The following is a 17,199-nucleotide window of genomic DNA, read 5'->3' on the forward strand; positions in this document are numbered from 1 at the left end:
AGGAAAAATGTTAAACCAATATTTTATTGACCATAGTGCAATAAAAATTATATTCAATAACAGGTCTCAAAAGAATCAATTAAAAGTTAGCTAGAAACTAAGTCACTTAATTACTGATCACCATTAAGGAGTCATAATACTTCTTTGCTCCCCAATGCACTTCCAGACTCTCTACCCATATCCCCCAGCAACCTTTGATCCTTTAGGGTTCATCTTATCCAAATTTATCACCCAATTCATATTTTGGTAGCTTTTTTCTATAAACCCCCAGAAATTCTCCTTTCTTCAATGCCTGGTTCACAATATTTCTCCTCTCCTCAACTCCTGCCTTCATACTAATGGACTTCAAAATATATATTGATGGGATAGAGCACTGGCCCTGAAGTCAGGAGGACCTGAGTTCAAATCCAGCCTCAGACCAAACACTTCACACCTACTAGCTGTGTGACCCTGAGCAAGTCACTTAACCCCAATTACCTAAAAATTTTAAAAAAAATAGAAAAGAAAAAGAAAAAAAAACCCATATATATATTGATGTACCCTTAAACCCCCAAACTTTCTAGTTTCTAAATCTACTGAATTCCCATTATCTACTCCTTCTCACCACCTCAGCTACACAAAGAATCTTGCCATTACTCACAGATATTCTACTTTCCACATTCATGAACTCACAAATTCCTTTTCCTGATCAAAATCTTCTAGCTTTCCATTTTCCCCTAAGCAGTATGACTTCTCTCCTTTGTATTCATCCTTACTGAGACCTCCATTTCCTCAACCCTAGTCTTGCTACTATTGGATCTTCATATGAGGTCAGGAGGGAAGTATACTGAAGGACGTAATATTCAAAGCAAGCCCCAAGATCCATTTCAGGCATCAATTAAAGAAGAGGAGAGTCTCTCCCCTTTGGACATGGAGTTCACACTTTCAGTCACTGTTCTCTGAAATCCCTAAGAAGAATCCCTAAGAAGTGAGATAGGTGAGGCTGCAGGGACCTTTGATCCAATGATTGGTCAAGGGCTTACAGGAGTAGGAAATCAGGATGCAGAATCAGGAGTCAGGCATGGGTAGGGGAATTCCCATGAGGTGCTCAGTAGAGGGCTCTGGGGCCTGATGCAAGCAGAGAAAGCAGGTTTATTCAGCACAAATGACCAGGAAGAACTCAAGCAAGGGATGCTAGGCTACTGAGGTGAGTCATTCCAAGACCCAAAACATGGCCAGGCTGGTCCACTCTTTTCTTGACCTTTAGTCAGAGGGTTAGTCATGGCTGGGGTCTTTTACTGAGTCAGCCCCACCAAGGCAAGAGTGTTTCCTGGTTTGAGGAGGACCATTGGTTGATGCAGCAGGTGATAAAGGAATATAAGGCTATGGTCCTAATATGTTAATTGGTCAAATCTATTACAAAAGCGTTTGAGTTAGGCCATTATGACCACATGGTGCCTTAGGATAAATGGGCCAAAGGTCATTATAATCCCTCAGTTCTTTCTCAGGCTATTACCTCTACATTGGCTATACTCTCCTATTTCCTATCTCAACCCTTTGGTGAACAAAGCCCCAATCTTGTTTTACTCCAACTACCTGCCTCCTTTGCTTCTCCTCACATATTGCTGAATGGAGTTGGAAGAAATCATGAAACTTCTGAAAACTGAGACTTCTACAAAATTATATTACATAATCTCACCTGGACTCTTACTACCACAAGATAATTCTCCTGGGGCAGCTAGGTGGCGCAGTGGATAGAGCACCAGCCCTGGAGTCACGAGGACCTGGGTTCAAATCCAGCCGCAGACACGTAACACTCACTAGCTGTGTGACTCTGGGCATACCCCTATTACCTCCCCCCCTCCCCCCAAAAAGATAATTCTCCTACTTCTCCCCATCAATTCGCAATCCCATTCTCCACAGCAACTGTTCCAATCCATATCATCTCTACTCAAGCCTCTTATAGCACCCCTTCTCTCTACACTCTTGACTCATCTCATCTCATTGAAAAAATGGAGGATGTTCATCAAGATCTCCCTCTTTCCATCTCACCTCTTATCACCCAGACATCTCTCCCCACTATCTTCTCCTTTACTCTGATCTCTGGTGAAGAGGTAGACCTTCTCCTTGCCAAGGCAAAATCCCTCTACATAAACCCTTGATCCCATTACCTGCCATCTTCTCCAGCAGGCTGGCCCCATTATCACCTACATTTTCTCTCTTATCTTCAATATCTCCCTATCTAATGACACCTTGCTTGCTGCCTGCAAACATGCTCAGGTCTCCTACATCCTTTAAGAAATCTCCCCTGATCCTACTATCCCTGCTAGCCATCCTTCTTTATTTCTCCTCCCCTTCACAGCTAATCTCCTTGAAAAAGTTCTTCATACTAGGTGCCTCCACTTCCTTTCCTTGTACTCTCTTCTAAACCCTCTGCAGACTGGCTTCCAACATTATCACTCAATTGAAAGTGCTCTCTCCAAAGTTACAATCAACTCTTAACACACACACATTATACATATGTATAAGAGAACATCTATATATGAATATACATGCATGTGTGTATGTGTCTATACATACATATACATATCTGCATATATACATATACTTGTCTCCCTCATCAAAATGCAAGCTTCTTGACAGCAGAGATTTTTACATTCTTTGTACTTGTATCCTTAGTGTTTAGCACAAAGTAGGTACACAATAAATACTTTTTGATTGATTGACTGATGGATGTCAGCCAGTATAAGGTATGGAGATATAAGATGGAGGGTCATTTATGAGGATCAGTAAGAAAGCCAATTTGGCTGGACCAAAGAACATGAGAAAAGTTATAATAATGAATAAAACTGGAAAGGGAAGTTGGGTAGAGTTTTATTTGAAAATAGCTATGTCTTTCCTAAATTTTCTGTCCTCCAGGCCAAGTATTCCTAGTTTCTTCAAACAATCCTAATATGAATGAATGCAAAGACTCTTTACCATTCTAATAGCTCTCCCCTGAACAATCTCCAACTTAATAATGTCTTTTCTATAATGCAGTACCCAGAACTGAGTACAATATTCTAGACCTGGTCTGACCAGGATAAAGTACAGCAGTATTACCTCACTATTTCTGGACATTCTTAATGCAGATTAAGATCAAAACAATAATTATATTGTTAACTCACATTAAACTTACTGTTCACTAACCCCCAAGACATAACCTTAATGACCAACCCAAAACCCCAACGATAACTTCAACACCATTGAGCCTTTTTCATAATCTAGATTTTTCAACTTTCATCATTTTTGTTGCCTTTGGGGGAATTTTATCTAAGTGTCCATGCCTCATTTTGGGCAATTGGGTCCAAAGTAAAGAAAATGTTTTTTTAAAAGTGTCACAGTGTTTAACATAGTAGAAGAATTTCCTGATGGTTAGTGCATATATATTTCTGTTCATAAAATTCAATAAAATAAATAGAGCTTGGACTTTATCAGCCTTATAACTGATTTATTTCAGCCAGAGTGGGCTAGATACTTCATGGGGCTCATCTTGGAGAAAAAATGTCCTTTTTTAAATTTAATCCACATGAACAGTGATCACAAGTTCAGTGACCAATAAATACTCTGGCCAAATTTCTGGACTCCAGATGAAAACTTTGGGCAAAAGAAAACCTGCAGCATATTAGACTCCCTGTAAAAGTTACATTTATATGAAATGATTTGGTGGTCTTAGGAAGGAGTGAAGTGGTGGGAGGAGCAAGGCAAAGGAGACCAGATGTGAACATAATCAAAAACACCATTACACTTGGCACTAAAGGATACCTTTGTTAGAAAGAGTAGCAAAGAATCAAGGATTTTGTGAATAAAAATATGCCATCACCCTGAAACTTCTAAAGAAGATCTTTGAAAAGCAGAGTAGAAATACAGCTTGAATGGGACTAAACAAATGTAAACTATATTAACTATACATAACTACAACAGTGCACATTTAGTGAAGAGAGGAAAATCAATAAATGAAGGAAAGTCCAAGTCATATAATGGTAAAATTAGACAATATACCTTAGGGATCATCTAGGCCTTATTGACTATGATAAACTAAAGTAAATCAAGACCCAAGGACGTATATTTGCTTATAGGGCTACCACTTTTAGCTATACCCACACTTCTCTATAGTCCCAAAATATCTGAAATTCTAACCTAATATGGTAACAATATTACACCAAGTCTCCAAATGCTAAAAAATCTCCGTGGTGAAATATACAATCATTTAAAAGAGGTGAATCCAACCATCCAGACAGAAAAACAAAGTGGATGAAAAATACAAGAAGCAGAATGAGGCCAAAGGCCTTACCCTTCTTCCTTTGGCCTATGAGCAACAGATCAAAGGCCACAACTCAGTCCAATTTCAAAGGGCAGTGAGAGAGGTAGGAGCTATGGCTCGAGACTGCACAGAACATCTACTTTCTTGACATAAATGCCCAGAGATAGGGGGTGTTTTCCTCCTTGCATCCCTAAGCATTCCTAGGAGAGAGTAGGTTAAGGGAACAAGTCCCCAAACTTTAAATCCCAGCAAATGCCAGGATGCACAACTCACTACAGTTTGTCAGGATGATTTTCTCTTCAATCACACAATCCTCTGTCCCCCTCTCCACCTATCACACATTTTTCCATCAGCAAAAACCTCCCACTTCCATTCCAGTCAACCTAAAAATAATTCCTCACTACAAAAAAAAAAAAAGGCAGCTAGGTGGCAAAACGGATAGAGTGCCAGACCTGAAGTCAGGAAGACTCATCATCTTCCTGAGTTCAATTCCAGCCTTAGACACTTACTAGCTGTGTGATCCTGGGCAAGTCATTTAACCCTATTTGGCTCAGTTTCCTCATCTGTAAAATGAGCAGGAGATGGAAATGGCAAACCACTACAGCATCTTTGCCAAGAAAAACCCAAATGTGGTCATGAAGAGTCAGACATGACTGAAAAATGACTTGAACAACAACAAAAAAGTAGAGGCTCACTGATCTAGTTGACCCTGTGAATTTTACACGTGAGGAAACTGAGACCCACTGCAGTTAAGGAACTTGCTATGGACACAAAAACACAGAGTCCTATTTCCTGGCCTCTTCCTGCCTATAGGGTGAGAGACACCACTTCAGTAACTACACTCTCCTCCCTTGCCCATCTTGACCCCTTCGTGAACCAGTTCAACTCTACATTGTCCTCTTCTCTTGATTTCTTTGCACTTTATCCTATCGTCGATCTTGCCTTGCCAAGCCTCTGCCTTGGATTACTCTCATCATCTGCTCACTACCTTTGTTCCTACTCACATACTTCTGAACAAAACCAGAAAAAAAAATCATAAAACCATGCTGATTGGATATACTACTAACATATGTTACGTAATTTCAACTGGGTCTTCACTGTGGCAGGGCAATCCTTTAACACCTTATTAATTGACTCAATTATCCCATCACAATGGCTTTCCCAAATCTTTCCGTCCCTACTCAAACCTCTCATGGTTCTCCTTCCTCCCATTTCTGCTGAGATCTTTATATTCATATATTACTTAAGAAATTGGGGTCATCATCCGATAGCTCCCTCATCTCCTCTTCTCCTCATCTCACATCACTCAGATGCTTTCTATTTCCATCTCCTCCTGTCTCACATGATGAGGTAGGTGGCCTTCCTCCTTGACAAGGCTTACTCCTACCCTTGTAAAAACGATCCCATTCCTTCTCATCTTCTCCAGAGGACTGTCCCATCTATTATCCCTGCTCTCTTACTTATCTTCATTCTCTCCCTGTCTGCTGGATGTTTCTCTATTGCCTGCGAGCACACGCGTGTCTTCCCCTTCCTCAAAAAGCCTCACTTGAAGCAGCTATTTTTGTGGTGGCAAAGAATTGGAAATTGGGGGGATGCCCATCAACTGCGGAATGAATGAACAAGTTGTGATATATGATTATAATGGAGTACTATTGTGCTATAAGAAATGATGAGCAAGATAATTTCAGAAAAACCTAGAAAGACTCACATGAACTAATGCGGAGTGATGTGAGCAGAATCAGCAGAACATTGTACACATAAACAGCAACACTATACAATGAACCACTATGAATGGCTTGGCTATTCTGAGCATTACAACGATCTAAGACAGTATCAAAGGACTCATGATGAAAAATGCCATCCACCTCCAGAAAAAAAACTGATAGAGTCTGAATACAGACCAAAGTATATTTTTCACTTTCTTTCTTTTCTTTTCTTTCCTTTTTTTTTTTTGGTTTGCATTTTCTCACACAAAATGACTAATATGGAAATATGTTTTATTACATGATTGCACATGTATAACCTATATCAGATTGCTTACCATTTTAGGAAGGGGAGAGAGGAAGGAGGACGGGAGTGAATTTGGAACCCAAAAATTTTTTAAAGGCCATTAAAAATTATTTTTACACATAATTGGGGAAAAAATATTATTAAAAAAAAATACCCTCTCCCCCCAAAAAACTCACTTGATCTATCCATCTTCAGTAACTGCCATCTCGTATCTTCCTTTTCGTGGCTAAACTCTTTGAGAAGTCTTTCTACAACAGATGCCTCCATTTCCTTTCCTCTTACTCTTTTCTTAACTATCTCCACTCAAGTAATTACCCTCATTATTTACCTCTCTCCAAAGTTACTAGTGATCTCTTTATTTCCAAATCTAGAGACCCTTTCTCAACCCTTATTCTTCTTGACCCCTCTACAGCCTTTGACAATGTTGATCATTCTCTTCTCTCTGATACTCTCTTCCCTCTGGGTTTCTGAGACACTGCTCTCTTCTGGTTTTCTTCCTACCTATATATCTATATTTCTTTATAGAGATAGATATATACATATGTACATATATATATCTCGCTCTCAGTCTCCTTTGCTGGATCTGCATACAGGTCATACCTACTAATGGTGTATGTCCCCTAGGGCTCTGTCTTGTGTCCTTTTCTTTTCTCTGTCCATAGTGATCTCATCAGCTCTCAAGGATTAAATTATCGTCTCTACCCTAATGATTCTCATAAGTATTTATCCAGCCTTTGTGTTTCTTCTAACCACATGACATCTTGAACTGGATGTCTAACATTCAGTATGCCGAAAACTGAACTCAATATCTTTTCCCCCAAACCCTCCTTTCTTCCTAAATTCCCAATTACTGTTGAGGTCATCACCACCTTTCATTTACCCAAGGTAGCAACCTATGTATAATTATTAACTCCTCACTCTCATTTCCCATATTCAATCTTTTGCCAAGTCCTGTCAAATTTACCTTCATAACATGTCACATACATTCTCTTTTCTCCTCTGACAGTGCCACTACCTTGGTGAAAGATCTCACACTTGGACTATGATAACAGTCTGCTGGTCATTCTCCCTGCCATAAGTCTCTCCTTCCTCTGGTTCATCCTCCACTCAGCTGTCAGACAGATGTTGCTAAAGCAAGGTGTGACCATGTCACACCAATCCCTCCACACCCCATTTAATAAGCTCCAATGGCTTCCTATCACCTCAAGATTCAATTACAAAACACTCTGTTCGGCATTCAAAGCCCTTCATAGCCTGGACCCCTCCTATCTCTTCAATCTTGTTACACCTTACATCCCCTACAAACATACTCTTTGATCCAGTGATACTGCCCTCCTTTGCTGTTCCCCACACAATACAGATTAAGTAGCTAGGTTAAGCAATGGATATAGTATTGGACCTGATTTCAGGAAGGACCTGAGTTCAAATCTAGCCTCCGATATTTCCTAGCTGAGTGACCCTGGGCAAGTCACTTAACCTCTGTCTGCCTCAGTTTTCTCAACTGTAAATGAAGATAATAATAGAACCTACCTTTCAGGGTTGTTGTAAGGATCAAATGAGACAATATTTGTAAAGTGCTCTGCACAGTACTTGGTACATAGTGGATGCTTAATAAATAAATGTTCCTTTTCTTTCCCTTCCCCCCACCTCTTGGCTCTGGGCATTTTCTCCTGCTCTTATTAAACAAACCTTGGGTTGGAGTTCCTTAGCTATGATGACTCACATTCATAATGGCTTGGAAAAAATGGGTTATATTATTTCCTCAAGGGTGTATTATTCACCAAGAACCTATGCACCAACCTAGAGTCTGCCCTGGAAGATGGAAAAGATGTCACAGTTGACAGTTCATTTGATGAACAGGGTTCCAGCTTCACCTCTCTCCAGGACCCAACTGCAATTGCGAAGGTAGATGCTGGCATTGGCATGGTTACATAGTAATTCCAGCTCAAGCGCCCTACAAACACGAAGAGAACACTGGGTTACATAAGTACAAACAATGGTCCTAAAAGCTGTATTTCTTCTCCATTAAACACAGTTGAAGAGATTAGTATGACAAAGTAATAAAAGTAGCTCATTTCAACTACAAGGATGTTATCTTGGATTCAAAGTGGCTTACCAACTTGATGTCAGAGATACCTATTAAGCTTAAGCCTTTTCTTTTTTCAAAAATTTAATTTAATTTTTAAATTAACACAATTTATTTTCTCTTTCTCCCCTCTCCCTTCACCCCCACTGGAAATTTAAAAAAAAAAGAAAACCTTTTTAATAAATATGTATAGTCAAGCAAAACTAATTCCCAAATTGAACATGGCCAAAAATGTTTGCCTAATTCTACATCCTGAATCCACCACCTTTCTGTCAGGAGGTACTTCATCTTGGTTCTCTGGAATCATGATTGATCATTGTATTGATCAAAATTCTTACATCTTTCAAAGTTCTTTTTTTCACATTTTAAATGTCTTTATGAATGTCTTTTGTTTTGAGTATTACCATACTTTTCCCCTCATTCTCCCTCCCAGAGAGCCATCACATATACCACATATTTTAAAGATTCAAAAAGAAAAAGAAAAATCTGCATAACAGAGCAATACATTGATTTTTTTTTAAGGCAATTGGGGTTAAATGACTTGCCCAGGGTCACACAGCTAATAAGCATCAAGTGTTTGGTCTGAGGCCAGATTTGAATTCAGGTTCTCCTGACTTCAGGGCCGATGATCTATCCACTGTACCACCTAGCTGCCCCCAACATTGAAAATTTTTGACAACAGTTGCAATGAGCAAAATGCATTGGACATCCTATGTCTGGAAAAGACTAGGTTGGGAATGTCTTCTAGAATCTCTTTTTTCAAGTTATGCTTCTTTTTTGTGATTTTTCTCTTTTGATATTTTCACTCTGTGTCAATTCATGTAAGTGGTTCCAGGTTTTTCTGAAGTCTGCCTGCTCATCATTTCTTATAGCACAATAGCATTCCATTACATTCACATACCACAACTTATTCAGCCATTTCCCAATTGATAGGCATCCCTTCAATTTCCAATTCTTTGCTACCACAAAAAGAGCTGCTATAAATGTTTTAGTACATGTGGGTTCTTTTCCCTTTTTTATGATTTCTTTGGGATACAGACCCAGTAGTGATATTACTGGATCAAAGGGTACACACAGTTTGGTTGTCTTCTGGGCATAGTTCCAAGTTATTCTCCAAAGTGGTTGGATTAGTTCACAACTCCACCAACAATACATGAATGTTCCAGTTTTTCCACATCTTCTCCAACATTTATCGTTTTCCTTTTCATCAATGGCCAATCTGATGGTCAATTAGCCAATCTGATTAATTTGCATTTCTCTAATCAATAGTGATTTAGAGCATTTTTTTCATATAATTTGAGATAGCTTTCATTTCTTCACCTGAAAACTTCCTGTTGATATCCTTTGACCATTTACCAGCTGAGGAATGACTTGTATTCTTATAAATTTGACTCAGTTCTCTATATATTTGAGAAATGAGGCATTTATCAGAAAAAACTTCCTGTTTTCCTTCTAATCTTGGTTACATTGATTATGTTTGTGTAAGAACTTTTATGTCTAAATCATGTACCCATTTTGATCTTATCTTGGTATACAGTGTAAGATGCTGGTCTATACCTACTTTCTGCCATATTGTTTTCCAGTTTTCCCAGCAGTTTTTGTTAAATAGTGAGTTCTTATCCCAGAAGCTGGGGTCTTTGGGTTTACCAAACAGTAGATTACTATAGTGATTGACTACTGTGTCTTGGGTACCTAACCTATTACACTGATCCACCACTATATTTCTTAGCCAGTACCAAACAGGTTTGATGCTTTATAATATAGTTTTAGATCTGGTATAGCTAGGCCAATTTCCTTCACATTTTTCATTAATTAGCTTGATATTCTTGACCTTTTGTCCTTCCAGATGAATTTTGTTATTATTTTTTCTAGCTCTATAAGATAATTTTTGGTAGTTTGATTGGTATGGTACTAAATAAGTAAATTAATTTAGGTAGAATTGTCATTTTTATTATATTAGCTAGGCCTACCCATGGGCAATTGATATTTTTCTAATTGTTTAGATTTAACTTTATTTATGTAAAAAATGTTTTGTAATTGTGTTCATATAGTTCCTGTGTTTGTTTTGGCAGGTAACTCCCAAATATTTTATATTGTCTACAATTATTTAAATAGAATTTCTCTATCTCTTGCTGCTGTGCTTTGTTGGTAATATACAGAAATGCTGATGATTTCTGTGGGTTTATTTTATATCCTGCAACTTTGCTAAAGTTGTTAATTATTTCAAGTAGCTTTTTTAGTTGATTCTCTAGGATTCTCTAAGTATACCATCATGTTATCTGCAAAGAGTGATAGTTTTCTTTCCTCACTGCCTATTCTAATTCCTTCAATTTCTTTTTCTTCTCTTCTTACTAAAGCTAACATTTCTAGTACAATATTGAATAAGAGTGGAAATAATGGGCATCCTTGTTTCACCCTCCATTTTACTGGAAATGCTTCTAGCTTATCCCCATTGCATGTAATGCTTGCTGATGGCTTTAGATAGATGCTACCCATCATTTTAAGGAAGACTCCATTTATTCCTATGCTCTTTAGTGTTATTAATATGAATGGGTGCTGTATTTTGTCAAAAGCTTTTTCTGCAGCTTTGAGATAATCATATGATTTCAACTAGTTTTGTTATTGATATGGTCAATTATGATGATAGTTTCCCTAATATTGGACCAGCCCTACATTCGTGGTATAAATCCCACCTGGTCACAATGTGTTATCTTTGAGATAAAGTGCTGTAATCTTGGCTAATATTTTATTTAAAATTTTTGCATCAATACATTAGGGAAATTGATGTATAATCTTCTTTCTCTGTTTTGACTCTTCCTGGTTTAGGTATCAGCACCATATTTGTGTCATAAAATAAATTTGGTAGAAATCCTTCTTCGCCTATTTTTCAAAATAGTTTATAGAGTATTGGAATTAATTGTTCTTTAAATGTTTGGTAGAATTTACTTGTAAATCCACTGGGGTGGGGAGATTTTTTTCTAAGGGAGTTCATTGATGGCTTGTTCAATTTCTTTTTTCAAAATGGGGTTATTTAAATATTATACTTCCTCTTCTGTTAATCTGGGAAATTTAGATTTTTGTAAATATTCATCCATTTCACTTAGATTGTCAGATTTATTGGCATACAGTTGGGCAAAATAGATCTTAATTATTGCTTTAGTTCCCTCTTCATTGGTGGTGAATTCGTCCTTTTCATTTTTGATGCTAGTAATTTGGTTTTCTTTTTTTTTTAATCAAATTAACCAAAGGTTTATCTACATTATTGGTTCAGCTCTTAGTTTCATTTATTAGTTCAACAGTTTTCTTTCAATTTTATTAATTTCTCCTTTGATTCTCAGAGTTTGGTTTTTATTTGGGGATTTTTAATTTGTTCTTTTTCTAGCTTTTTTAGTTTCATGCCCAATTCATTGATCTCCTCTTTCTCTATTTTATTCATACAAGCATTCAGAGATATAAAATTTCCCCTAAGGACTGTTTTGGCTACATCCCATAAATTTTGGCATGTTGTCTCATTATTGTCATTCTCTTTGATGGAATTATTGATTGTTTCTACACATTAGGATTAGATAATTTTCTTTCTTTCGGATTAATAGATTATTTAGTTTCTAATTAATTTTTAATTTATCTTTCCATGGGCCTTTATTACGTGTATTTTTATTGCATCATGATCTAAAAAGGATGCATTTAATATTTCTGCCTTTCTGGATTTAATTGTGAGGTTTTTATGCCATAATACATGGTCAATTTTTATGTAGGTGCCATGTACCACTGAGGAAAAAGGTATACTCCTTTCTATCTCCATTCAATTTTCTCCAGAGGTCTGCCATATCTAACTTTTCTAAAATTCTATTCACCTTTTTAATTTATTTCTTGTTTATTTTGTGGTTAGATTTATCTAGTTCTGAGTGGGGGAGGCTGAAGTCCCTTCCTGGTATAGTTTTGCTATCTATTTCTTGCTGTAACTCACTTATTTCTCCTCTAAGAATCTGGATATTATACCACTTGTTGGACATATGTTTAGTACTGATATTACTTCATTGTCTATGGTATATTTTACCAAGATGGAGTTTCCTTCGCTGTGTCTTTTAATTAGATCTATTTCTGCTTTTGCTTCGTCTGAGATCAGGATTGCTACCTCTGCTTTTTTTTTTTCTAACTTCACCTAAAGCATAATATATTCTGCTCTGGCCTTTTACCTTTACTCTGTGTATATCTCTGCCTCACATGTATTTCCTGTAAACAACATATCACAGTATTCTGGTTTTTAATCTGCTCTGCTCTCTGCTTCTGTTTTATGGGAGAGTTCATCCCATTCACATTTACAGTTATGATTATTAACTGTATTTCCTTCCATCCTATTTTCCCCATTTATACTTCTCTCTCTTCTTTCACTCTTTTCCCTCCTCACTAGTGTTTTGCTCCTGACCACTGCCTCTCTCAATCTGCCCTCCCTTCTATCAGGCACCCTTCCTTTTCTTTCCCCTTTCCCTCCTACTTCTGCCCTTTGTTCTATCAGCTCCTCCCTCCCTTTTCTTTCCCCTTTCCCTTCCTACTTCCCTATGGGTTAAGATAAATTTCTATACCTGAGTGTGTATGCTATCCACTCTTTGTGCCAAATTTGATGAGTAAGGTTCAAACGATGCTCATCCCCTCACTTCTTTCCCTCTACTGTACTAGGTCTTTTGGGCCTCTTCATATGGTGTAATTTACTCTATTCTGCCTCCCTCTTTACTCTTCTCCCAGTACAATCATTTTTAACCCCTTAATTTTTTTGTATCATCAATCAAAGTCAACTTATACCCATGCCCTCTATGTATATTCCTTCTAACTCTCTTAATAGAGATACAGTTCTAAAGAGTTATAAGCATCATCTTTCCATGAAGAGATGTAAAACAGTTTACTCTTATTAGATAACATTTTTTCTTTGCTGTTTATCTTTTTACCCTTCTCTTGTGTTGTGTATTTGAAGATTGAATTTTCTGTTCAGCTTCAGTCTTTTCATCAGAAAAATCTGTAAGTTCCCTATTTCATTGAATGTCTATTTTTCCCCCTGAAAGATTATGCTCAGTTTTGCTGGGTAGTTGATCCCTAGTTACAATCCAATCTCCTCTTGCCTTCCAAAATATCATATTCCAAGCCCTCTAATTCTTTAATGTAGAAGCTGCTAAGTCCTGTTTAATCCCAACTGTGGCTCCTTGATTTTTGAATTGTTTCTTTCTGGCTGCTTGCAGTATTTTCTCCTTGACCTCATAATTCTGGAACTTAGCTACAATATTCTGTAGAGTTTTCATTTTGGGATTACTTTTAAGAGGTGATTGCTGGATTCTTTCAATTACTATTTTACTCTCTGGTAACAGGATACAAGGACAGTTTTCCTTGATAATTTCTTGAAAGATACTGTCCAAGGGTTTTTTTGTTTTTTGTTTTTTTTTTGATCATAGTTTTCAGTCCAATAATTCTTAAATTATCTCTCCTGGATCTATTTTCCAGGTCAGTTGTTTTTCCAATGTGGTATTTTATGTTTTCTTCTATTTTTTCATTCTTTTATTTTGTTTGATTCTTGATGTCTCATAGAGTCATTAATTTCCACTTGCTCAATTCTAATTTTTAAGGAATTATTTTCTTCAGTCAGTTTTTGTACCTCCTTTTCCATTTGGCCAGTTCTACTTTTTAAGGAGTTGTTTCTTTGGAGGATTTTTTTCTTCATTTGGCCAACTGTATTTTTTGAGGAATTGTTTTCTTCAGTCAATTTTTGTCCTTCCGTTTCCAAGATGTTGACTCTCTCTTGCATATCTCTCATTTCTTTTCCCAATTTTTCTTCTACCTCTCTTATTTGGTTTTTAAAATCCTTTTTGATTTCTTGCAAGCAGGCTTTTTGGGCTTGAGAACAATTCATATTCCCCTTTGAGGCTTTGCATGTAGGCATTTTGACATTGTTGTCCTCTTCTGAGTTTGTGTTTTGATCTTTCTTGTTGCCATAATAGCACTGTATGGTCAGGGCAATTTTCTGGGATTTTTTTGCTTTTTTTTTTTTTTTGGCCTATTTCATGACTTTTAAAGTTGATCTCTGATCCTGGGAAACAAAGGGCACTGTCCCAAGCTTCTTGTGCTGAGGCCAGGGGTCTGGTCACTGGCTTTCTGCATCAGGGCCTCAGGTGCTGGCAGCTTGCCCACTGCACTGGAGTGGCCCAGCCTAGTCACACCTGTTGTGCCAGGGGGTTCCAGGGCTGGCAATTTGCCTTCTGAGCTGGGGCTGGAAGCCTCACAGCTGGCCTACTGTGCAACTGACCTGTTGAGCCAGTACTGCAGGGCCTCAGTTGCTGATCTATGCTGCGGCTATGAGCCTCCTGCTGGCTTACCCAGACACCATCTGCACTGGGCTCTGTTTCCCTTTTATCCGAGTGAAACAGACCTTTTGTGAAGTCCTTCTAAGTTATCTTAAGCTGGAAAATTATTTCATTCCATATTTTTGTGGGTTCTGTTGCTCTAGAATCCATTTAGAGGCTTGATTTAATGTTGCTTCTGAGGGAAACAGGGGAGAGCTCAGGCAACTTTCTGGCTTTTCTCCACCATCTTGGCTCCTTTGAGATTAGATTATTTAAAATGTATATTTGGCCTTCTGTCATTTTGAATATTTAAAAGGTATTCTACTTCTGTATTCTCAATTTTGTTAGCTTATAACATTGTATAATAGGGTCTGATTATTCTTTTTATTTCTTCTTGTTTTGTTGTGATTTCACATTGCTCATTTCCTATTTTGTAAACTTTATCTTCTGTCCTCTTCTTTTTAATCAGATTAGCTAAAGGTTTATCAATTTTATCAGTCTCTTCAAGGAAATAGCTTTTAGTTTTAGTTAGCATTTCTATGGGGGAAGTTTTGTTTCTAGTTTATTTATTTCTCCTATAATTTTTATATCTCCTCTTTTGTGCTTATTTTATGTTTATTTATTCACCAACTTTCTAATTTTAAAAAATAAATATTCAGTTAATTAATCTTCTATTTTTCTATTTTGTTAATGTATGTTTATAAAGTTATGATTTTTTTTCCTCCTGGTATCTTTAGTTACATGAGAAATGTTAGCATGTTTTTTCATTATTATTATTATTTTCTTTCATCTAATTATTAACTGTTTCTATGATCTGTTTTTTGACTCACTTTATTTAGGATTTAGTTGTTTACTCTTCATTTGGGTCTGCCTTTTGTTTGTGGTCCCTGAACCAGTTACAATGCATTTGTTTGCAATATTATTATGCCTTAAAACATGGTTAATTTTCTGCAAAAGTTTCATGTGGTGCTAGGAAATATTCTTTAGCAGTTCCATTTGGAAAATGCCATAAGTCCTTTAGCTCTAGTTTCTCCAGGAATTTCTTCAGTAATACAATTTCCCCTTTATCTTTCTGTTAGACTTATCCAAAGCTGAAAGAGAAACATTGAATTCTCCTGTTGCTATTGTGCTATTATGGATTCTTATAGCACAGTTAATGTTTCCTTTATGAATTTAGATGATAAGGAATTTGAAGCATACAAGTTAGTCTGTTGTCTATGGTTCCTTTCAGAATACTATAGTTTCCTTGTTTATCCCTTTTTATATTTTGGATGCTTGTTTTTGCTTTGTCTCATAACATAAGTACAACTTCTGATATTTCCAACTCATTTGATGCATAGTAATTTTTTTCTAGCCCTTCATTTTTTATTCTGTATATGACTTCCTTTTTAAATGTTTCTTATAAACAATAGACAGAAGGATTTTGTTTTCTTATCTAATCTGTCCCTCTGTTATTTTATTGGATTATTTAATCCATTAACATTTAAAGTTATGAGAATTAGGTTTATGTTTTCCTTTATCTCTAATGATTTTTTCAAATAGAATTTTTCCACTCTTCCACTGCAAACATAGTACTATGTCTCTTCAATTACTTCAACTTAGTCTATTTTTATGTGACCCTATTCCCACCAGCTCTCTTCTCCTAACCCTTGAGGCCCACTTCTTACCCCTATTAGTTGGCCCTTTTTCTGGTTTTAGAGTTTTGCTTATTAGTTCCTTTTTCTTTCTTGCTTTTATCAAGTTATTTAATTTTTCCCTTCTTTTTTTTTCCCTTTCACTTAAGCAATTAAGTAGAATTTCTTAAGTAGAATTGGTCATCTTTTCCTTCCCCTCAACTTATTTTGTTCACTAATTTTTAAAATTTCATTTTCTGTGGCTTTTTCTAAAAGGATGTCTTTCTCATATTATCTTCATTAATTATCTTTCCTTTCTATCTATTCTAAACTTTCATGCTTTGATTCATCATATACACATATATACATACATATACATACATATATTTTATATATATATATAGTATGTGTATGTGCGCGCGCCCACACGTGCATGTATGGGGGCGTGTAGAGGAGGGAGGGAGGAAGAGGAGAAAGAGAAAAAGAGAGAAAGAAAAAAACAGAGTCCTTTATTCTCTGTATTTCTCATAGAATTAAAACTTTTGAGATATCTACTTTGGAGAATCTCTTCCAAACAGTTTCTGTTATTGCCTTGTAGATCTTACTCCCAGCACCTATTTTTCTGTTGTGCCTCACTCTTAGAAATATTAACTCCAGTAGGTGATGGAGAGGATATTGCCCCATGGCAGGAATCTTCTCATGCCTTTGATCATGAATTTCGTTATTGAGCTTTGCTGTCCTCTTGGTTATTTTTTTCCCTTTTCCTCAAAATCTCTTCCCTGGTCCCAGGCCCTTCCACCCTTCTGAATATCAGATGTTCTTAGTAGCTCTGATTCCCTTCTTCTGAGGAAGAATTAGTATACCAAATCCCTGAAAACAATG

The 17,199-nt window shown here is 36.8% G+C and overlaps 1 protein-coding gene across 8 annotated transcripts in view; it reads right to left on the reverse strand.

Moving 5' to 3' along the window:
- Positions 1–17,199, reverse strand: part of AOPEP (aminopeptidase O (putative)) — a 568,440-nt gene that overhangs the window by 393,795 nt on the left and 157,446 nt on the right. For all 8 annotated transcript variants that reach the window (XR_003570208.1, XM_027874398.1, XM_027874399.1 and 5 more), the window contains one exon: positions 8,093–8,246. Coding sequence is in view for 7 of the 8 variants with exons in the window: in XM_027874398.1 (XP_027730199.1) it covers positions 8,093–8,246 (154 nt within the window). In the remaining variant the exon portion in view is untranslated. The remainder of the gene's footprint in view (positions 1–8,092; positions 8,247–17,199) is intronic.

Source organism: Vombatus ursinus, unplaced genomic scaffold (genome assembly GCF_900497805.2).
Source record: "Vombatus ursinus unplaced genomic scaffold, bare-nosed wombat genome assembly UNPS02014807.1, whole genome shotgun sequence".
Classification (NCBI taxonomy): Eukaryota; Metazoa; Chordata; class Mammalia; order Diprotodontia; family Vombatidae; genus Vombatus; species Vombatus ursinus.